Here is a 21,329-nt window from a genome sequence, read left to right as displayed (position 1 = left end):
TGATGATCGTTACCAGAAATTGCACAAAATTGAAATGTTTGGAAATTTTATGAGTATCTTCTTTTACACAAAAGAAAACATTCTGAATAAACTGCTTTGCTGAGCGCAGCTGGATACGCCCGCAGAGGTCCAACCCTGAACAGTTGGGGCAAAAATGGACACACTATTCAAGCTTGATACAGGTCTGAATTTGGATTGTAATTAAATATTTGACATATTATAGGTTTCTGAATAAATGTAGTAAAAGAACTTGAAATTTGTTATATGAATTGAATTTATATTCAATTAAAGATTTCTTGCTGTTGTGCAATACACTGTGCTGTTCCGCACTACTTAGTAAATCTGTTGTCAGACTATAAAATAATAAAGTTCAATTTCGTCTCAATGTCATATTTGAAATTTATGAAAATCAATAGGGAGATTACCTTAATAGCTATAAATAATTCACCATAGTTTCATGAGAACTGGTGAAAGCATTTTTGAGTTATTGTCCAAAAACTGGAAAATCCCCCCTTTTTTAATGAATAAAACCCCACAACTCAGAAATGTAAAATCTAAAATTTATAAAATTCTACAGGGAACTTATATCAACAGATATAAACAATTCACCAAGGTTTCATGAGAACTGCTGAAAGTATTTTTTAGTTATTGTCCGAAAACTAGAAAATCCCCCTTTTTTTTATGAATAAAAACCTGTAACTCGGAAATGTAAACTCGAAAATTTATAAAAATCCAAACGGGAGCTCATGTCAATAGATATAAACAATTCATCAAAATTTCTTGCAAGTTGATGAAAGCATTCTTGAGTTATTGTCGAAAAACTGGAAAATCCCCCCTTTTTTAATGAATAAAACCCCAAAACTCGGAAACGGTAAATCTGAAATTTATAAAAAACGAAAGGGAGCTCACGTCAATAGATATAAACAATTCACTAAAGTTTCATGCATATTGGTTACAGCTTTTTTGAGTTAATGTCCGACATGTTGACGACGGACGGACGGACAGACGGTCAACGGTATACCATAATACCTCCCGTAAACCGGCTTATAAAAACAAGCATTTCCCAACATTACAAATTAAAGATGTGTCTTACAACCATTTAATAAAGAAACATTGATCACAAATTAGGTAACACCTACTAAATAATGTTGAAGCTATAAGATTTATTTTGTGGAATTTGTTTTGTTTACTTCTGTTTCAACACTAAAACAGATCAATATTAACAGCCAATAGGAAAGCCATATTGTTTTAATCAACAACATAAAATACATACCTTTTCTATAAGCTTACTGAGATCTTGAAAAGACTGTGTTATATTAGAATCAGTAGCTTTCTGTTTCTGTTGTATTGATCTTTCTATACCCATAATACCTCTGTGTCTTCCTGTCTGAAAACAAACATTTGACTTCAATGTAATAAAAAAAAAAAAAAAATTTAAAAGGCAAAACTAGGCAATTTGTCAGTAAGACACAGATAGATTCTCCACATTAAAAAATTATTTAAAAAAATGAAGATCATTGTAATTAAAATGTTGCTGAATGTTGTATTATGTATTATACAGAGTGCTTTTAAAACTGATTAAATTACATACACATATATATATTTATATAATTGTATGGCTTTCCGAATACCGTTTCGATTCCTAACATCACTGAAGCGACATTAATTGTCGAAATCTGGATATGGTGTACAAAAACCTTTGCACCTTTTGTTTGCGGTATACCATCTTTTCCGTTTCGATTCCTAACATCACTGAAGCGACATTAATTGTCGAAATCTGGATATGGTGTACAAAAACCTTTGCACCTTTTGTTTGCGGTATACCATCTTTTCCGCAAGTTTATTGTTTTCTGTTTAGTATTAAATTTATAATTAAGATCCATTTATTATATCGGTGATCCGTTTATTTGGCAATCACCAATGGCAGTCAGCAGGGTTTAAGAACATTTTTTGTTCGACCTGTTAGTCAAATGATTTTTGTTAAAATATACTTTTTCACTTTTTTGGTCTTTTGGAAAATGTTGTCTGTGCTGTATTTAGACCCCTCTAACAAGAAATTTGTTTCGCATGCACACGTATAAAAATTGCGGTTTTTATCCAACACAATCATAGGTTTGAACGTTGTTTTCAACTTAGACTTGTGTATATATATAACATCACTGAAGAGATATTAATTGTCGAAATCCGGATATGGTGTACAAAAATCTTTGCACCTTTGTTTGCGGTATACCATCTTTGCCGCAAGTTTATTGTTTTCTGTTTGGTATTAAGATCCATTTATTACACCTTGTGATCCGTTTATTTGGCAATCGCCAATGGCAGTCAGCAGGGTTTAAGAACATTTGTTGTTCGACCTGTTAGTCAAATGCGTTTTGTTAAAATATACTTTTTCACTTTTTTGGTCTTTTGGAAAATGTTGTTTGTGCTGTATTTAGACCCCTCTAACAAGAAATTTGTTTTTGCATGCACACGTATAATAAAATGCTCCGCAGGGCGCAGCTTGATACGACCGCAGAGGTTGAACCCTGAACAGTTGGGGCAAGTATGGACACAACATTCAAGCTTGATACAGCTCTGAATTTGGATTGTGATTAAATATTTGACACAGCATAGGTTTCTGACACAGAATGAATGTGGTCTAAGAACTTAAAAATTTTAAATTGGACATTCACCTATTATGGTCCAATATCCAAAATCTAAATACATGGTTAGATTCAGCATATCAAAGAACCCCAAGAATTCAATTTTTGATGAAATCAAACAAAGTTTAATTTTGGACCCTTTTGACCTCAATGTGGACAAAGTTGATAACGGGGCCCAAAAATCAAAAATCTAAATACATGGTTAGATTCAGCATATCAAAGAACCCCATGTATTCAATTTTTGTTGAAATCAAACAAAGTTTAATTTTGGACCCCGATTTGGACCAACTTGAAAACTGGGCCCATAATCAAAAATCTAAATACATGTTTAGATTCAGCATATCAAAGAACCCTAAGAATTCAATTTTTGTTAAAATCAAACTTAGTTTAATTTTGGACCCTTTGGACCTTAATGTAGACCAATTTGAAAACAGAACCAAAAATTAAGAATCTAAATACACAGTTAGATTCGATATATCAAAGAACCCCAATAATTCAATTTTTGATGAAATCAAACAAAGTTTAATTTTGGACCCTTTGGACCTCAATGTGGACCAATTTAAAAACGGGGCCCAAAATCCAAAAACTTAATACACGGTTAGATTCAGCATATTAAAGAACCCCAAGAATTCAAGAATAAAACCCCATTGAAATTGGTCAAGAAATAAGCAATTTATACGAAGTATCTTCTTTTGCACAATACTGTGCAATTGAATATTTCTTGCTATTGCGCAATACTGCACAATTGACAATTTCTTGCTATTGCGCAATATTGTGCTATTGTACATTTCTTGCTATTGCGCAATACTGTGCAATTGAAGATTTCTTGCTATTGCGCAATACTGTGCAATTGAAGATTTCTTGCTATTGTGCAATACTGTGCAATTGAAAATTTCTGGCTATTGCACAATACTTATTATATAATAATTTACACATCCTGTTTGGTGTGTATCTCCTACCATATCATTATTATTTGCTTTTAAATATAAATCAGAAATAACCAACTTAAAATGGAAAATTTTAAAAGAAAAAAAAAAGGAAAAAAAGAAAAAAAAGGAAAAAAAATAAAAAAATCCCCCCCCCCCAATTTTTTGAACCCCCTTATGATTCATCACCCAAAAACTCAATCCCAGCCTTCCCTTTGTGGTATGGTACCTTGCAGTACAATTTCAGAGAGATCCATACACTTGAACATAAGTTATTGTCTGGAAACTAGAAAAATGCTTATTTTTGGCCCCTTTTTGGCCCCCAATTCCTAAACGTTTCGGGCAATTACCCCCAAACTCAATTCCAGCTTTCCCTTTGTGATATGGAACCTTGTAGTACAATTTCAGAAATATCCAAACACTTACACACAAGTTATTGTCATGAAACTAGAAAAATGCTTGTTTTTTGCCCCTTTTTTGGCCCCCAATTCCTAAAATTTTGAGACAATAACCCCCAAAATCAATCCCAGCATTCCCTGTGTGATATGGAACCTTGTGGTACAATTTCAGAGAGATCCATACACTTGAACACAAGTTATTGTCTGGAAACTATAAAAATGCTTATTTTTGGCCCTTTTTTGGCCCCTTATTCCTAAACGTTACAGGCAATTATCCCCAAACTCATTTCCAGCTTTCCCTTTGTGATATGGAACCTTGTAGTACAATTTCAAAAAGATCCATACACTTACACACAAGTTATTGTCACGAAACTAGAAAAATGCTTGTTTTTTGCCCCTTTTTTGGCCCCTTATTCCTAATATTTGGAGGCAATTACCCCCAAAATCAATCCCAGCATTCCCTTTGTGATATGGAACCTTGTGGTACAATGTCAGAGAGATCCATACACTAACACACAAGTTATGTCTGGAAGTTACAAAAATGCTTATTTTTGGCCCCTTTTTGGCCCTTAATTCCTTAACTGTTGGTACCATAACCCCCAAAATCAATCCCAACCTTCCTTTTGTGGTATTGAACCTTATGGTAAAATTGCATAGAGATCCATTCACTTAAACTAAAGTTAGAGTGCGAAAACCAATGTGTCTTCGGACGACGCCGGACGACGCCAACGTCATACCAATATACGACCGCAAAAATTGTTGCGGTCGTATAAAAATTGCGGTTTTTATCCAACACAATCAAAGGTTTGAACGTTGTTTTCAATTTAGACTTGTATATATATATATATATATAACTCGTCTAAACATCAGCCCAACAATGTTAGATCTGTAAATTTGCTTACAATATTAGATCTGTAAATTTGCTTTCGCAAATTATATATATATATATATATAATGTCTAAAAATAGCAACAATCAACATTCAATCTATCTAGGCGTGGATCAGTTTGAAAATAAATGTAAATATATATCACATTTCTGAATAGTGGAATGTAATACAAATCTTTTTGTCAAAGTAACTAAAGAATGAAAAGTAGGTCAGTCTGTCAGTGACCAGATTGTTTCTGAAGAGAATAGTAATATACAGGCCTACATATTTTGTAGTCCTTCTTGGTCCAACAAGAGCAATCTTAGTAAGGAATGATCTTACTAGGGTAACTTTAAATGCAGTAAATCTAGTGAGATATATCATACTTATTGCTCCATACTAGTTGGAAGAGGATAAATATGTAAAGGTGGAAATTTTTGTGCAGAGGTTATTACGCAAGAATATCTCCTACTGGGATTGTTTTTGGAAAGATAAAATTTTTGTCATGTATGTTCAAATCTTTGCTCTGCGTGATAAATTTATGCATTGAATTTGCAAATTAACAAGCCAAGAGAAAATATCCAAGATTACTTAGGACTTACTGCTACAACTGGTTGAGCTGGTGGTAATGATTGCTGCCATCTTTTCTGTTGTAATTGCTCTGACAATTCCCTGAAAAACTACAACAATAAAATTCATATTATAAAGGACATAATATACATTTTGCCAGTATATCAATTACTGAAAAGGTGTGTAAATTGTAGAATAAATAATTATAACTAGTGTTCCCATGAAAGCAAAGCAAACCTCCAGAGTTGATATATCTTCTTGTTTCCTCAGACATCATAAAGGGCCAGATATTTACTGGAACAAAAATACATGTAAGGGCATAAAAATTATAAACAAATAATGCTTCTAACATGTCTTTATACAACTCTAACAAGGGGCCATTCCAGGTGACCAACTTTGCAGGTTCTGAACATACTTTTAATGGACCATTCAAGAATCAAGCTGATACTGGTATGTCCTTAAATCCCTCATCTCTACAGTTAAGTGATATTTTGTTACTTTTAAAAGCAACCTTGAAAATCTAGTCATAACATCAGTGCATTCAAACTAATTGTACTAACATCAGTTAGTGAGAAATGTAAATGAATAACAAGTCAATTGTTATTTTTTAGTATTGTTAGGATACTGTCTCACTGATGTATAACCTACATCTAATTCAATTTATACTTTGAAATTTAATACACAATAAATTGTAACACTTTCATTACATATCAGATTTTTCACAAGAGGTAAATATTCATTGGTAGAAATTCTAATAGGGAACATCATATACACTGTTGGAGTGTTAACGGTGTAGAAGTTGACTTATCTACCTTTGTGTAAAGATAGATAATAGAAAAATTCAGGAAAGCCAATGGTTGAAATGTCTGACAAACGGTTTTTACCCTACAATAATGACAGAGAATAAAGCTACATGTAATTTTAAGGCTCTTTTCATAAACAATCATAATACTAAAATTGATTGTTTATGAAAAACTAATATGGTTTCATTTTATAGTAAAAATATTTAAACATTTGATGTTTTTTGTTCTCATCTTACAGTTAGACACATGCACACAAATCCATACCATTTTTCTTCAGAATCAGGTAAAAATAAAAGAAGAATATGTTTGAGGACATGAATGCCCCTGCTCAAGCTTTGTAATTTTCCAAGTTAAAAAGGGGCATAATGGTAAGCAACTCACTGCCCAAATTCAAACTCTGTCTGTGTGTTGTGGTTCTTAGTATTGTGTATGAGTTTAATAAAATTTGCATGAGGCAAACTTAAGTAAGAGTGCAGAAACGAAAATGGGACAGATGGAAGGACGGAAAGACAGACGTTCAAGGGTAACACTTAATGCCCCTGTCGCCTACGGCGGGGGCACAAAAAAAAAGATAAAGAATGCATGGACTATCTTTCTTTCTGTGAATAGACGAGGGTCTGGATGGGGATCCTTAATTTCTTTATTCTTTATTTTTAGATCATTTTCTCTTTTCTTTATTTATTTTGCCCATTATTTTCTATTCTTTACATTTTAACACACCATTATTTGCTATTCTTTATTTTTTTGTCTATTTTTGTCTATTCTGTAATTTTTTCACCCTTTATTCTGCTCTTTTTGTCCATTATTATCTATTCTGTATACCCCATCCAGACCCTCATTGATGTTTCAACTGCTCACACCTATAATTCAGAATCTACTGAGTGTAAGTCTTGTGAAGTAGTCTAAATTTCTTAATTTTTCAATTTAATAAACATGATAAAATTACCTCTCTTTCACCTGATTGTTTAAATGACAACTTGATGTAATTATATCGACTTTGTCTATTAGGTCCTGCTGGTTTGTTGCTGTCAGCTGAATTTAGATGTACAACTATCTTTGCACTGTACAAAAAAGTAAAAAAATTATACATTTCAAAAACAATAATTTAGATGTGAAGTGTGTATGTAATAATATGAACTTGGTCACATGCAATAAGAAACTCTTTACCCTCAGGAGCAATTGAATCAATCTATTTTACCAGGATTAATTTTACCTTATCTTCTTTTTTCTACATTTCCTTTTTGTGGGTTTTTATTTCTCTCTATCATTTATTAATTCACAAGATAAATAAAATCAACTTTATTTGAAACAAATTAAATTTTTTAAACAAAAACCAGACAAAAATTACTCAATGTACGCTCTTAAATCTTTACAAAATATATTCCATAACACTATCGCCTTCAAATTTGTTGACAAACAACAAGTTTAGAATTTGCAATGGACAATTCAGTTCTGGTAGGCACATGCTATTTTTTTCATAAATTCTAAAGTTTGGATACTTGTTACTCAAACTACCAATCACTTAAAAACAATATTTCCTGGTCATTGAAGTTCTAGCCATCAAACTTATTGTTAACCAACCCCACTGTTTTCTCATCAACAAAAAAGGTGATATCATACAAAGTTACCTACCTTTTAGAAAATCCAGCTGCTTCTTGTTCCAAAAATACAACCAATGATAGAGGCAAAGATAATATTCTAGACTGAAAAATAAAGCAAGTTTTCTGAGAGCTTGAATCTCTTTCCTCCAACAAATATGGGCTGTTTATACAGTATAAATTCTTAATCTCATCATTGAAACACATTAAAGACAAGTGGACAGATTCACTACACAGAACATGCTGTACTTCTGACTAATGGGAGATTACTATTTGAGTATTTCAATGACTGTAAATTCAGAAATTATTGCAAGGTTTTTATTATTGTGAATAATGCGACTCCTTGAGAATCGCAATAATAAGAACTCGCATTTTGATATCTTGTACATAAAGCTTTGTGTAGCTTTTCCTAAAATCGCAATAATTAAAATCACATTTTTGTTCATTCTTCAAAAATCGCAATAATAAATGCATGCAATAATTTCTGAATTTACAGTACTTGCTGGTTGAAAATGAAATAACCATGCAAACTACTACTGAATTGAATAAATCATTAGTAAGATGTACATAAATTATATTGCTTTTCCTTTCTTCCTCTGACTGTAAATACAAAATTGTATGCAATGAAGTGTAAATAAAGTTTTGACATTTAAAACATAGGCCTAATGCTGACCTGTAAGATGTTTTTTGTAATATTTTGTGTTGTTGGGTTGCTGTAAAATTGTCTTTTTCCCTACATGTCCTATTATCTATATACTGTAAACAAACTAATCTTTTAGAGCAAAAAAAGATCTCAAATAAAACCGTGAAGATGGGCTGAACAGTATCAGTAAAAATAATATGGTGTACATTATGACACCTATTCACTAAAGTCAAGAAGGTCAAGAACAGCAAATATAAAAACATTATCTGATCTGAAAAAAACATCACAGCAAATCAGTCATGTTGCCTTCCATTTAAATCATATTGTAACCATAGTTGATATTGCCTGAAAAACTTCCTCATGTGTTGAAAGGCAAGGTCAATATTTTGCGGGGCCTCAGTGGCCAAGATGTCTAAGTAGTCCAACTACTGTACATGTATCACTCGCCTGTCAACACTGAGGTTGAGAACCCCGCATGTGGCAGATGTGCTCAGCTTCGATTTTAATTGACTAAGATTATCAGTTTTTAAGCCACAAGTCAGTTGTTCTCCAGCTTCCTCCACCAATAAAAACTGACTGCCACGAAATAGCCAATAGTGCTGAAAGTGTCGTTAAACACCACTCAATCAATATTTTGCTATCAGAAATAATAAATATTGTTCTGATCAAGGAGTCAATAAAATTGAGAATGGAAATGGGGAATGTGTCAAAGAGACAACAACCCGACCATAGAACAGACAACAGCAGAAGGTCACCAACAGGTCTTCAATGCAGCGAGAAATTCCCGCACCCGAGGCGTCCTTCAGCTGGCCCCTAAACAAATATATATACTAGTTCAGTGATAATGAACGCCATACTAAACTCCAAATTGTACACAAGAAACTAAAATTAAAAATAATACAAGACTAACAAAGGCTAGAAGCTCCTGACTTGGGACAGGCGCAAAAATTCGGCGGGGTTAAACATGTTTATGAGATCTCAACCCTCCCACTATACCTCTAGCTTACTTCTAATTTCAAAGTATGATGTAGGAGATTTTCAATTAACAAACTTCCATATTCGCTACATGTTATATAGAAATGATAATTCCATGTTAACAATGGTTAATACTTACTCTGTTTTTAGGATCCTTCCATTGTAATCTATGTGTAGTCAGTGTTAGTAAGCCATGAACAAAAGTACTCTGAAATGAAAGGTTATACATTGTAATATCAATGATATTGAAAATGAAATAAATAGTATGCAGATTTGGCTTGTGTGGTCCTGGCTCTTCTGGCAATGATTCTGGTTTGCCCGGTGGTTTTGCTCCAATTCTGGTTTTCCCCTATCTAAAAACAAGAAGGCATACGCTAAAATATTCCACCTGCTTTACTGGTCATGAGTGAATTTATATTGAAAGTCTTTAATAAAAAGGTTTAACAATAAGCATCACATAAACTAAACATTATCAATGATCCATATACAAATGAGGTCAAGGTAAGATGAAACCTGCTTGGTGGATATGTACACCATACAATCATTCCATACACCAAATATAGTGAAATTAATGCTTATAGTATCTGAGATACAGACTTGACAACAAAACTTTAATCTTAATCACCAATCCATGAAATGAGGTCAAAGTCAGGTTAACCCTGACATCATATATAAAATTCCTAACAATAGGACCAACATTGGATACGTTTCCATAATTCAGTTTCTTTTTTGGACACCAGAAATTTATATAATAAATGTTTATATACGTGTATGTAGGACTCTGAACCAGGATGGTACTCCAAACCGCGATGGTCACTCTGAAATGCGATGGTTTGACGCTGTTGTGCATTTTTGATCATGCTGAAGTGTGTAGGGCATTGTGAAGCTATCTTGTTCTTTGCTACACCAAAGTGTAATGGTGGTAACACTGAAGTGTGATGGACTCATAATCTATATTTTCTATATTTTTCAAGTTCACATGCTGATGTATAAGTCAATTTGTTTGTCAGACATGTCAGAAGTAGCTTTTTTTAAGTAAAACATAAATATAACCTGTTTAATTCAAAACAGCCATGGTAAATAGTCATTGCATTTCCAGCTTAGACAAAAAAAAAGGAATCGTTCATACAATCGTTCAGAAATTAACCACTAAAGAAGCTACATAGTCATACAAAGGTTATTTTCCTGTATGTAAAGACCAGTACTAATTGCAATGACATAAAAGCATAGGAAGCTGTTTGAAATGCAAATACTACTTGATTAGTCAGAACTAAACAAAATAAGCGTTACATCTATATGGCTGCTGTGAATGAGATCAAGAAATGAGATAGATCTTCTTCTTCTTCTTCTTCCTGGTACGGGAAAGACTCCGGTGCCGGAGTGTGGAATATCCCGGAACTGTGACGGAAATTTATGTTGGCCTCTAGTTCGCCTGTCAGATTGTGTCAGGACGTCATTAGTGACTTCGACCAACCCCCCATTAATCTTATAAATCAAGACAAGCTTAAGCTTTTGTTCTACGGGATTGCAAGTTTTCCCATTTTAGTTTGTTTAACATACCAGTGACAGCACCTGGTGATCTATCGTTATAGTCATTAAAAACATATCTTGCTGCCTTACGCTGTATCTGCTCAATTTGGTTTATTTGGCTTTGTTTGTACGGATCCCAAACTGGTGAGGAGTACTCGACGGTCGGACGCACAAGCTATGTGTACGTAAGGTTTTTAACCTTACGTGTACAATTTTTCATGTTTCTACGTAAAAATCCTAGTGTTTATTTGCCTTTGAAGTTATATTATTTATATGGGGCCCCCAATCAAGATAGATCACCTGGTAGATGGATTTTACTGCAAGTGGAGCGTTGGGTATTTATATATATACTAACTAATAAAAAATTTAAACTCTCATAATAATTGGACATCTGCAGATTTTAAACTAGTTATCACACATCTTATAGTCCATTGCACATCAGCGAAGGGACCATAACACTTTGGCGCAGACCATAATTTGCATTTCACCATCTGACAGTGTCACCATATCACACATCATCACCTGCGAGTCCTACATATATATAAATCTGCTGTTAATGGGATATTATTAAGTATTCTAATGGTTCGCTGGCTCTGTCTCCTTTCACAGATAACACCTGTTTCGTATTATGTACATTTCATCATTTGTAAAACCGCAGATTTTTTTACTGTACTTTTTTTATATTGATTATCTCCCCTTTTTTGGTACAATTTTCTTTCTTGAAATGGACATAGAGAAAAAAGTCGATATTGTGGAAGAGCATACTTTGTCTTCTCCGTCGTAAAGTGAAACAACTGCTTGCTGACAGACAAAACTTTCACCAGGCTTGTCAAAAATATCGCTTTCGCACCATTCCCATCGATCCATTTCCTGTTTACATTTTTTACTGGTTCCTTGCGTTTTTCTGATTTGGTTGCAATACCTAGCTCTTAACGTATCTGGTTCCTACTTCTAGCAAAACCATAGAGAGATCCGAAATAAGCAGCCATTGCAGACCAACTTGTCCTTCAAAATGCTTACAAGATTGCTTCCCGTCTCAAGACTAGCAATTAAAAATGCTCTTGGTAATTTTATGTACTTAAGTTAAGTTCTAAGACAATTGAAATAAACTCTACAGTCAATTAATTGTACATTTATGTTCTATTCTTATGAATGTTTCAGATGAACAAATGAAGGTTAGTTTACATTGTATTTTCCAAATGGCACATGTCGGTATTTGTCACTTAGACGTCAAATAAAAGACACAAGTCCTATCAATTAGATTATGTAATTAAGATCTGTTAGTTCGTAGAAGTATAATCGACACATTATTTTTGGGTCACATATTCAGACAAAATTTACAACTACAATGCAAATACAATCTCAGATCGTTATTATAACTTCATTTGTGTACAATGTATAACAGTGATTCTTGGATTCTAGTCTCAAATTCCTCCAAAAGATCTCTCTGAAATCAGCATAACTGTTTATTGATTTCTTGCTCATTAATCGTGAAATTTAATGAGGGTGACTGCAAAATCTGATTAGCCACATAATTTTTTTTTTAATTTGGTTACTGGTTGTGCTAAAATGAGAAATAAAATTTAAACACAATGAACAAAACAAAAGAAAATGTATGACGTTTGATAGGCCTACAAACAGGTCTTGAACGTAAACATGGTAAATGGAGCTAGCACAACCCCTGTTTATCTGTGCAATCGATCTTTAATGCATATGGTCAGATCATATGTTTTCGTACGTCATATGAATTCATACTATGCATGCTTTTTCAATGGAAATTATGACGTCATAATGCATTCTAAATAGCACGAAAACCCATGAGACAATGATACATTTCATTTTAAATTTACATATGTTATAGAAATAAATAGTAACAGAAAGCATTAATAATTGTTTCAATTTATTCTTATTTTCAATGTGTTGAAATGGACAAGTGAAATTTGTTACAAATGAATATATGAAGAAATCTTGTTATCTATTTCTTTAAGTGTTGCTAGGGCATATGCTGTGTTTAAAATTATGAAAGGTAGAAAAATTATTATGTAGCGTGTAATACATGTATGTGTGAAGAAACACATACATTTGACACTGGGTATGGTTTAACAAAATGTATGAGGGAGTCACTCAGGGAGCTACTGTACATGTATGTTTCATTATTTTTTTTATAAAGTCCTGTATTTTGGGACTTATTACAATATGAAAATAAGTAGATGTGGTACAATGTATGATTTGCAATAGGACATCTTTCCACTAGAGATCAAATTTTTAGAGATTAAAAATAAAATAGCCTTAATTGTTTCATAACATTCTTTTACCATATAAAAATAAGAAGATGTGGTATGATTGCCAATGAGACAACTCTCCACAAGAGACCAAATGACACAGAAATTAACAAATATAGGTCACGGTACAGCCTTCAACAATGAGTAAAACCCATACGGCATAGTCAGCTATAAAAGGCCCCGAAATGACAAATGTAAAACAATTCAAATGAGAAAACTAATGGCCTGATAATGTGCAAAATAATGAACAGAAAACAAATATGATATACAGCAACAAACGACAACCACTGAATTACAGGCTCCTGACATGCCTGACTTACACTTATTTGAAGTTGACAAATTTTAAAATCACCATCTCGTTACTACAATTTTTATGTAAGTTAAAATGTTCCAATTTAATTTGCAAATTTAAATTACTGCAGTAATTTGATAAGAGGATGTTAGAATTTGTTGAATTTCATCTGAATCGCATTGCGTTTATAAGGCCTTCATTAAAACAATTATTTGTAACAAATTACCTTGTATAGATTTTGAACATTCATTAGAGTAGTATTTAGTAATTTATTTTATTTTGGACACAAACACTCATAAATAATCATTTTTCATGGTTTCATTTTCTGTTTCATGTTTGCGTCATACTTTATTTATAAACTTTCGTTTTATAGAAATTGAAAAATAAAGGGTGGATTGATAGATTTTGACCTTTTTTAAACATTTTCTCCGATTGTGCAGAGAATAAATACACAATGATATATAATTTAACACATGTTAGCATGCTATCTTACATATCCTTTATGTTGTACTGTGGAAGTGAATTTATACACTGTTTCATTTGATAAATCTTTCAGGGTATCACATTTTGTTAACACAAGCTTCATTAAGCTTTTGGTAGCACTACTCTTTTGCCAAAAATTATTACTGGGTACATAAAATTGCAATTTATTAAACAAATCTTATTAAAGGTATGACCATGAGGAAAAAACATCATGACAAGTTTTTCTTAATAGTTTTTATTTTCTAAAATCTTAGAACATTTTTTATAGCTAGTTCAAAGTGAAAAATGTTAAATGATTTCAATATATTTTTAGGTAGACAATCTGTTAGAAATATGGGTGGTCACATGTCTGAAAGAGAAATAGCTGTAATAACAAAAACCACAATGGATGACTTACCCCAGCCTACAGGATCCTGGCAGGAGGGATATCAAGCTAAATCAAGAAAACAAAACATGATGCTGTTAGGAAATGTTCTGGCATTTGTCCTTATTCATTATGTGGTAGGTAAAGTTTCCAAAAGACTTGCCAGAGATCGTCGTACTAACTTATATTAGGCTTGCCAACAGGGCCAGTTGAAATGAATATGTTCCTGTCTTAAAATTTACTTGCTCGTCTAAATGCAATACTACAAAATTTGATCTAAAATTTACTGGTTCATATGGGCAGTTGACCTTTACTGTCCCACTTCTAAATTCACTGGTCTGGGGCCATTAGACCTGTGTTAAAGTCGACACCAAAATGCAGCCAACTTGCAGGGTTAGCATACATGTGTGTACATGTATTTTTCACAATCTGAAAATGATTCATGTTGGAAGTCAAAGAAATATGAATCGTATAACAAGACTCTGTTAATCTTCTGTCGTCTTAATGTTTTATGATTATAAAAGTTAGCTTGTCTTTAATGCCACAGTTCATGGTTTGATTTGCCCATGATTGACCAGACATAAGACTCCAGGCTTTATATTGAAACATTTTAAAACACAAATAGTCATAGAATGTTTTGAATTCATGGAAGTTATAAAGATGCTTCTTGGGGGGTAATTGCCTCAAAATATTAGGAATTAGTGGCAAAAAAAGGGGCAAAAAACAAGCATTTTTCTAGTTTCATAACAATAACTTGTGTGTAAGTGTATGGATCTTTCTGAAATTGTACTGCAAGGTTCCATATCACAAAGGGAAAGCTGGAATTGAGTTTGGGGGTAATTGCCCAAAACGTTTAGGAATAAGGGGCCAAAAAGGGTCCAAAAATAAGCATTTTTCTAGTTTCCAGACAATAACTTGTGTTCAAGTGTATGGATCTCTCTGATATTGTATTGCAAGGTACCATACCACAAAGGGAAGGCTGGGATTGATTTTGGGGGTAATTGCCTAATCTAACCCTGTATTTAGATTCTTAATTTTTTGGTCCCGTTTTCAAATTGGTCTACATTAAGGTCCAAAGGGTCCAAAATTAAACTTAGTTTGATTTTAACAAAAATTGAATTCTTGGGGTTCTTTGATATGCTGAATCTAAACATGTACTTAGTTTTTTTATTATGGGCCCAGTATTAAAGTTGGTCCAAATCGGGGTCCAAAATTAAACTTTGTTTGATTTCAACAAAAATTGAATACGTGTATATGGGGTTCTTCGATATGCTGAATTTAACCATGTATTTAGATTTTTGATATTTGGGCCCGGTTATCAAATTGGTCCTCATTGAGCTTTAAAGGGTCCAAAATTGAACTTTATTTGATTTCATCAAAAATTGAATTCTTGGGGTTCTTTGATAAGCTGAATCTAACCATGTATTTAGATTTTGGATATTGGAATACCACAAAGGGATGGTAAGAATTGTCTTTGGGAGTTATGACTCAAACCGTTAAGGAATAAGGTGCAAAAAAGGGGGGAAAAGGGTTTCCAGGTTAATGGACAATTACTTAAGTACAAAACATAATTTAAAAGGCAGTGTAAGGTTGGTAATTGAAACTCATTTGAATATCTCACCTAAACTGCTTTTAAATTATGTATATTGGAAATTTGCCAAAAACTTTATTATTAATAAATTCCATTGGAAATTTGCCAATAACTTTAGTTTAATGAACTTCATTGGAAATTTGCCAATATAAAATGTTGCTGATGGAGCTTTTTTGTTTATCTCACCTAAACTGCTTTTAAATTATGTATATTGGAAATTTGCCAAAAACTTTATCATTAATAAATTCCATTGGAAATTTGCCAATAACTTTAGTTTAATAAACTTCATTGCATTTTTTCTAGTTTCCAGACAATAACTTGTGTGTAAGTGTATGGATCTCTCTAAAATTGTACTGGAGGGGGGGGGGGGATTTTTTTTCCCAATTTTTTGGGGTTCATATTTTTTTTCTTCAAAGTTTTTGTAATCTTTAATTGCACAGTATTGCGCAATAGCAAGAAATCTTCAATTGCACAGTATTGCGCAATTTCACAGTATTGTACAATAGCACAATATTGGACAATAGCAAGAAATCTTCAATTGCACAGTATTGCGCAATAGCAAGAAATCTTTAATTGCACAGTATTGCGCAACAACACAGTATTGCGCAATAGAACAGTATTGCGCAATAGCACAGTATTGCGCAATAGCACAGTATTACACAATAGCACAGTATTGCGCAATAGCAAGAAATCTTCAATTACACAGTATTGCGCAATAGCAAGAAATCTTCAATTGCACAGTATTGCGCAATAGCAAGAAATCTTCAATTGAAAATAAATACAAATCTTTTAACCAATTTCAATGGGATTAATTTAAAGTCTTTAATTTTTGGGGGTTCTTACCTTGTATTACTTTTTTGGATATTGGGCCCCATTTTTAAATTGGTCTACATTGAGGTCAAAAGGGTCCAAAATTAAACTTTGTTTGATTTCATCAAAAACTGAATGATTGTGGCTGTATGATATGCTGAATCTTATTGTGCATTTAGATTTTTTATTTTGGGCCCTGTTTTCAAATTAGTCCATATTAAGGTTTGAAGGGTCCAAAATTAAACTTTTGATTGATTTCAACTAAAATTAAATTTTTGGTGTTTTTTATATGCTGAATCTAACCATGTTGTTAGATTTTGGATATCAGACCATTCTAGGTAAAATGAATGTCCCATTTCAAATTTTTAAGCTCTTTGACCACATTTATTTTGTGTCAGAAACCTATATTATGTCAAAAATTTGATCACAATCCAAATTCAGACAGTATCAAGCTTGAATATTGTGTCCAAATTTTTTGCCCCAACTGTTCAAGGTTCGACCTCTGCGGTCGTATCAGGCTGCACTCTGCGAAGCATTTTATTGTCTATTAACATGATTAAAGAAGATCTTTTGACAAAGCAAAATAAAATCATATGTAATGTTTTTGAGTGTTGAAAATCTTTCAAAATAACCAGATCTCTGAGTGTTACAGAATTTTTAACCATTGATAAAAAAGACTTTAAAAAAATAGAAATTCAACTTTAACAGTAGATACACATTAATTGGTTTCATTCTTGTCAATCAGATTTTCAACTAGGCAAAAATGAAGCAGAAACAATTTGGAGGGAAAATGCTTGTACATTGTAGGTCAACACAAAAAATTCATCCATGTTAAGGGAATACCCTACTCCTTATGCCAGAACAGGATAAAGGGTATCTGAAATGTCCAATCATTTGTGTACAATTCATTGAAAAACTATAATTGAATTGAATTGGACTGTCAGATGGTTGAATTAGAAAGTTTGGGGTGTATTCTCTTCTTACAGCTGAATAAATTGTACAAAATGTATCATATTTAGACCAGGCCAGTTGCCATTGCTTAGAATATTTTGCATGTAAATTTCCAGTTCATAAAAGATGCAATTGTGCCAAAATTAACCGTTCACAGTTGTAACTATCTCAATCAGAATTAAAATCAGACAGTTTTGGCTATTTTATTTAGAGCCTTTAATATTTATTCTCTCAATACAGTCTCAAACAATTTATATTTTTGACTTTTTCCAAAGTTTGTTCATGAACATATCTGTGTGGTGCTTGACTTGGTGTTGCTCAATATTTAGTTTTCTGTGTAGTGTTTTGTAGTGATGATTTTTATACGACCGCAAAAATTGAAAATTTTTTGGTCGTATATTGGTATGACGTTGGCGTCGTCGTCGTCGTCGTTGTCGTCGTCGTCGTCGTCGTCGTCCGGCGTCGTCTGGCGTCGTCCGAAGACACATTGGTTTTCGCACTCTAACTTTAGTTTAAGTGAATGGATCTCCATGAAATTTTACCATAAGGTTCAATACCATGAAAGGAAGGTTGGGATTGATTTTGGGGGTTATGGTACCAACAGTTAAGGAATAAGGGGCCAAAAAGGGGCCAACAATAAGCATTTTTGTAACTTCCAGACAATAACTTGTGTGTAAGTGTATGGATCTCTCTGACATTGTACCACAAGGTTCCATATCACAAAGGGAAGGCTGTAATTGATTTTGGGGGTAATTGCCTCAAAATGTTAGGAATTAGGGGCCAAAAAAGGGGCAAAAAACAAGCATTTTTCTAGTTTCATGACAATAACTTGTGTGTAAGTGTTTGGATATTTCTGAAATTGTACTACAAGGTTCCATATCACAAAGGGAAAGCTGGAATTGAGTTTGGGGGTAATTGCCCGAAACGTTTAGGAATTGGGGGCCAAAAAGGGGCCAAAAATAAGCATTTTTCTAGTTTCCAGACAATAACTTGTGTTCAAGTGTATGGATCTCTCTGAAATTGTACTGCAAGGTACCATACTACAAAGGGAAGGCTGAGATTGAGTTTGGGGGTGATGAATCATAAGGGGGTTCAAAAAATTTTGGGGGGGGATTTTTTTTTTTCTTTTTTTTTTCTTTTTTTCCTTTTTTTTTTTCTTTTAAAATTTTCCATTTTAAGTTGGTTATTTCTGATTTATATTTAAAAGCAAATAATAATGATATGGTAGGAGATACACACCAAACAGGATGTGTAAATTATTATATAATAAGTATTGTGCAATAGCAAGAAATTTTCAATTGCACAGTATTGCACAATAGCAAGAAATCTTCAATTGCACAGTATTGCGCAATAGCAAGAAATCTTCAATTGCACAGTATTGCGCAATAGCAAGAAATATCCAATAGCACAATATTGCGCAATAGCAAGAAATTGTCAATTGTACAGTATTGCGCAATAGCAAGAAATAATCAATTGCACAGTATTGTGCAAAAGAAGATACTTCGTATAAATTGCTTATTTCTTGATCAATTTCAATGGGGTTTTATTCTTGAATTCTTGGGGTTCTTTAATATCCTGAATCTAACCGTGTATTAAGTTTTTGGATTTTGGGCCCCGTTTTTAAATTGGTCCACATTGAGGTCCAAAGGGTCCAAAATTTTACTTTGTTTGATTTCATCAAAAATTGAATTATTGGGGTTCTTTGATATGCCGAATCTAACCGTGTATTTAGATTCTTAATTTTTGGTTCTGTTTTCAAATTGGTCTACATAAAGGTCCAAAGGGTCCAAAATTAAACTTAGTTTGATTTCAACAAAAATTGAATATATGGGGTTCTTTGATATGCTGAATCTAACCATGTATTTAGATTTTTGATTATGGGCCCAGTTTTCGAGTTGGTCCAAATCGGGGTCCAAAATTAAACTTTGTTTGATTTCAACAAAAATTGAATATATGGGGTTCTTTGATATGCTGAATCTAACCATGTATTTAGATTTTTGATTATGGTCCCAGTTTTCAAGTTGGTCCAAATCGGGGTTCAAAATTAAACTTTGTTTGATTTCAACAAAAATTGAATATATGGGGTTCTTTGATATGCTGAATCTAACCATGTATTTAGATTTTTGATTGTTGGGCCCCGTTATCAACTTTGTCCACATTGAGATCCAAAGGGTCCAAAATTAAACTTTGTTTGATTTCATCAAAAATTGAATATATGGGGTTCTTTGATATGCTGAATCTAACCATGTATTTAGATTTTTGATTATGGGCCCAGTTTTCAAGTTGGTCCAAATCGGGGTCCAAAATTAAACTTTGTTTGATTTCAACAAAAATTGAATATATGGGGTTCTTTGATATGCTGAATCTAACCATGTATTTAGATTTTTGATTATGGGCCCAGTTTTCAAGTTGGTCCAAATCGGGGTCCAAAATTAAACTTTGTTTGATTTCAACAAAAATTGAATATATGGGGTTCTGTAATATGCTGAATCTAACCTTGTATTAAGTTTTTGGATTTTGGGCCCCGTTTTTAAATTGGTCCACATTGAAGTCCAAAGGGTCCAAAATTTAACTTTGTTTGATTTCATCAAAAATTGAATTATTGGGGTTCTTTGATATGCCGAATCTAACCGTGTATTTAGATTCTTAATTTTTGGTTCCGTTTTCAAATTGGTCTACATAAAGGTCCAAAGGGTCCAAAATTAAACTTAGTTTGATTTTAACAAAAATTGAATTTTTAGGGTTCTTTGATATGCTGAATCTAAACATGTATTTAGATTTTTGATTATGGGCCCAGTTTTCAAGTTGGTCCAAATCGGGGTCCAAAATTAAACTTTGTTTGATTTCAACAAAAATTGAATATATGGGGTTCTTTGATATGCTGAATCTAACCATGTATTTAGATTTTTGATTTTTGGGCCCTGTTATCATTTTTGTCCACATTGAGATCAAAAGGGTCCAAAATTAAACTTTGTTTGATTTCATCAAAAATTGAATTCTTGGGGTTCTTTGATATGCTGAATCTAACCATGTATTTAGATTTTGGATATTGGACCATAATAGGTGAATGTCCAATTTAAAATTTTTAAGTTCTTAGACCACATTCATTCTGTGTCAGAAACCTATGCTGTGTCAAATATTTAATCACAATCCAAATTCAGAGCTGTATCAAGCTTGAATGTTGTGTCCATACTTGCCCCAACTGTTCAGGGTTCGACCTCTGCGGTCGTATCAAGCTGCGCCCTGCGGAGCATTTTATTTTATCTGGTATTGTGTTTTTCTTTGAGTTATGTTTTTTTTTATTGTCACCTTTGTATCTTCTGCCTCTTAAGTATCAATCAGCCTCTCAAATGTTGGTTCAGATTATAATCAATTATTACAACTAACTCTTTATTTGTACAGATGTTAGCTGAGCCTGTAACCCGTGAAACATTGTCCTATCCAGATCACAGAACAGTGGAAGTGGATTGGGATACACCTGATATACCACCAGTAGAAGTAGTTAGCGATGATTAATAATCCACAGAAACAATGTTGTTGTGTTAAAGACAATAATTTCTATCTTAAGTTTATATGGTAATAAAGTGTGACCAAGAACATTGTT

General features: G+C 33.0%; 2 protein-coding genes across 2 annotated transcripts in view; one reads left to right on the top strand and one right to left on the bottom strand.

The window, feature by feature from the left end:
* LOC127716096 (vacuolar protein-sorting-associated protein 36-like) overlaps window positions 1-11,876 on the bottom strand; it is a 20,802-nt gene extending 8,926 nt beyond the window's left edge. The window contains exons 1-6 of the mRNA XM_052222186.1: window positions 11,718-11,876; window positions 9,562-9,630; window positions 7,839-7,909; window positions 7,153-7,267; window positions 5,436-5,513; window positions 1,274-1,387 (exon numbers count right to left, since the gene is read on the bottom strand). Of these exons, the coding sequence (XP_052078146.1) occupies window positions 1,274-1,387; window positions 5,436-5,513; window positions 7,153-7,267; window positions 7,839-7,909; window positions 9,562-9,630; window positions 11,718-11,819 (549 nt within the window). The 5' untranslated portion in view covers window positions 11,820-11,876. The remainder of the gene's footprint in view (window positions 1-1,273; window positions 1,388-5,435; window positions 5,514-7,152; window positions 7,268-7,838; window positions 7,910-9,561; window positions 9,631-11,717) is intronic.
* On the top strand, window positions 11,875-21,329 carry LOC127716108 (uncharacterized). Its single transcript, XM_052222198.1, has 3 exons — window positions 11,875-12,016; window positions 14,323-14,510; window positions 21,128-21,329. Exons 1-3 carry the CDS (start codon window positions 11,965-11,967, stop codon window positions 21,239-21,241), a joined length of 354 nt encoding a protein of 117 aa, XP_052078158.1. The 5' UTR covers window positions 11,875-11,964; the 3' UTR covers window positions 21,242-21,329.

Source organism: Mytilus californianus, unplaced genomic scaffold (genome assembly GCF_021869535.1).
Source record: "Mytilus californianus isolate M0D057914Y unplaced genomic scaffold, xbMytCali1.0.p SCAF_9, whole genome shotgun sequence".
NCBI classification, from domain to species: domain Eukaryota; kingdom Metazoa; phylum Mollusca; class Bivalvia; order Mytilida; family Mytilidae; genus Mytilus; species Mytilus californianus.
The sequence above is the reverse complement of the archived record's forward strand: the minus strand, read 5'-3'. Positions and strand labels throughout refer to the sequence as shown.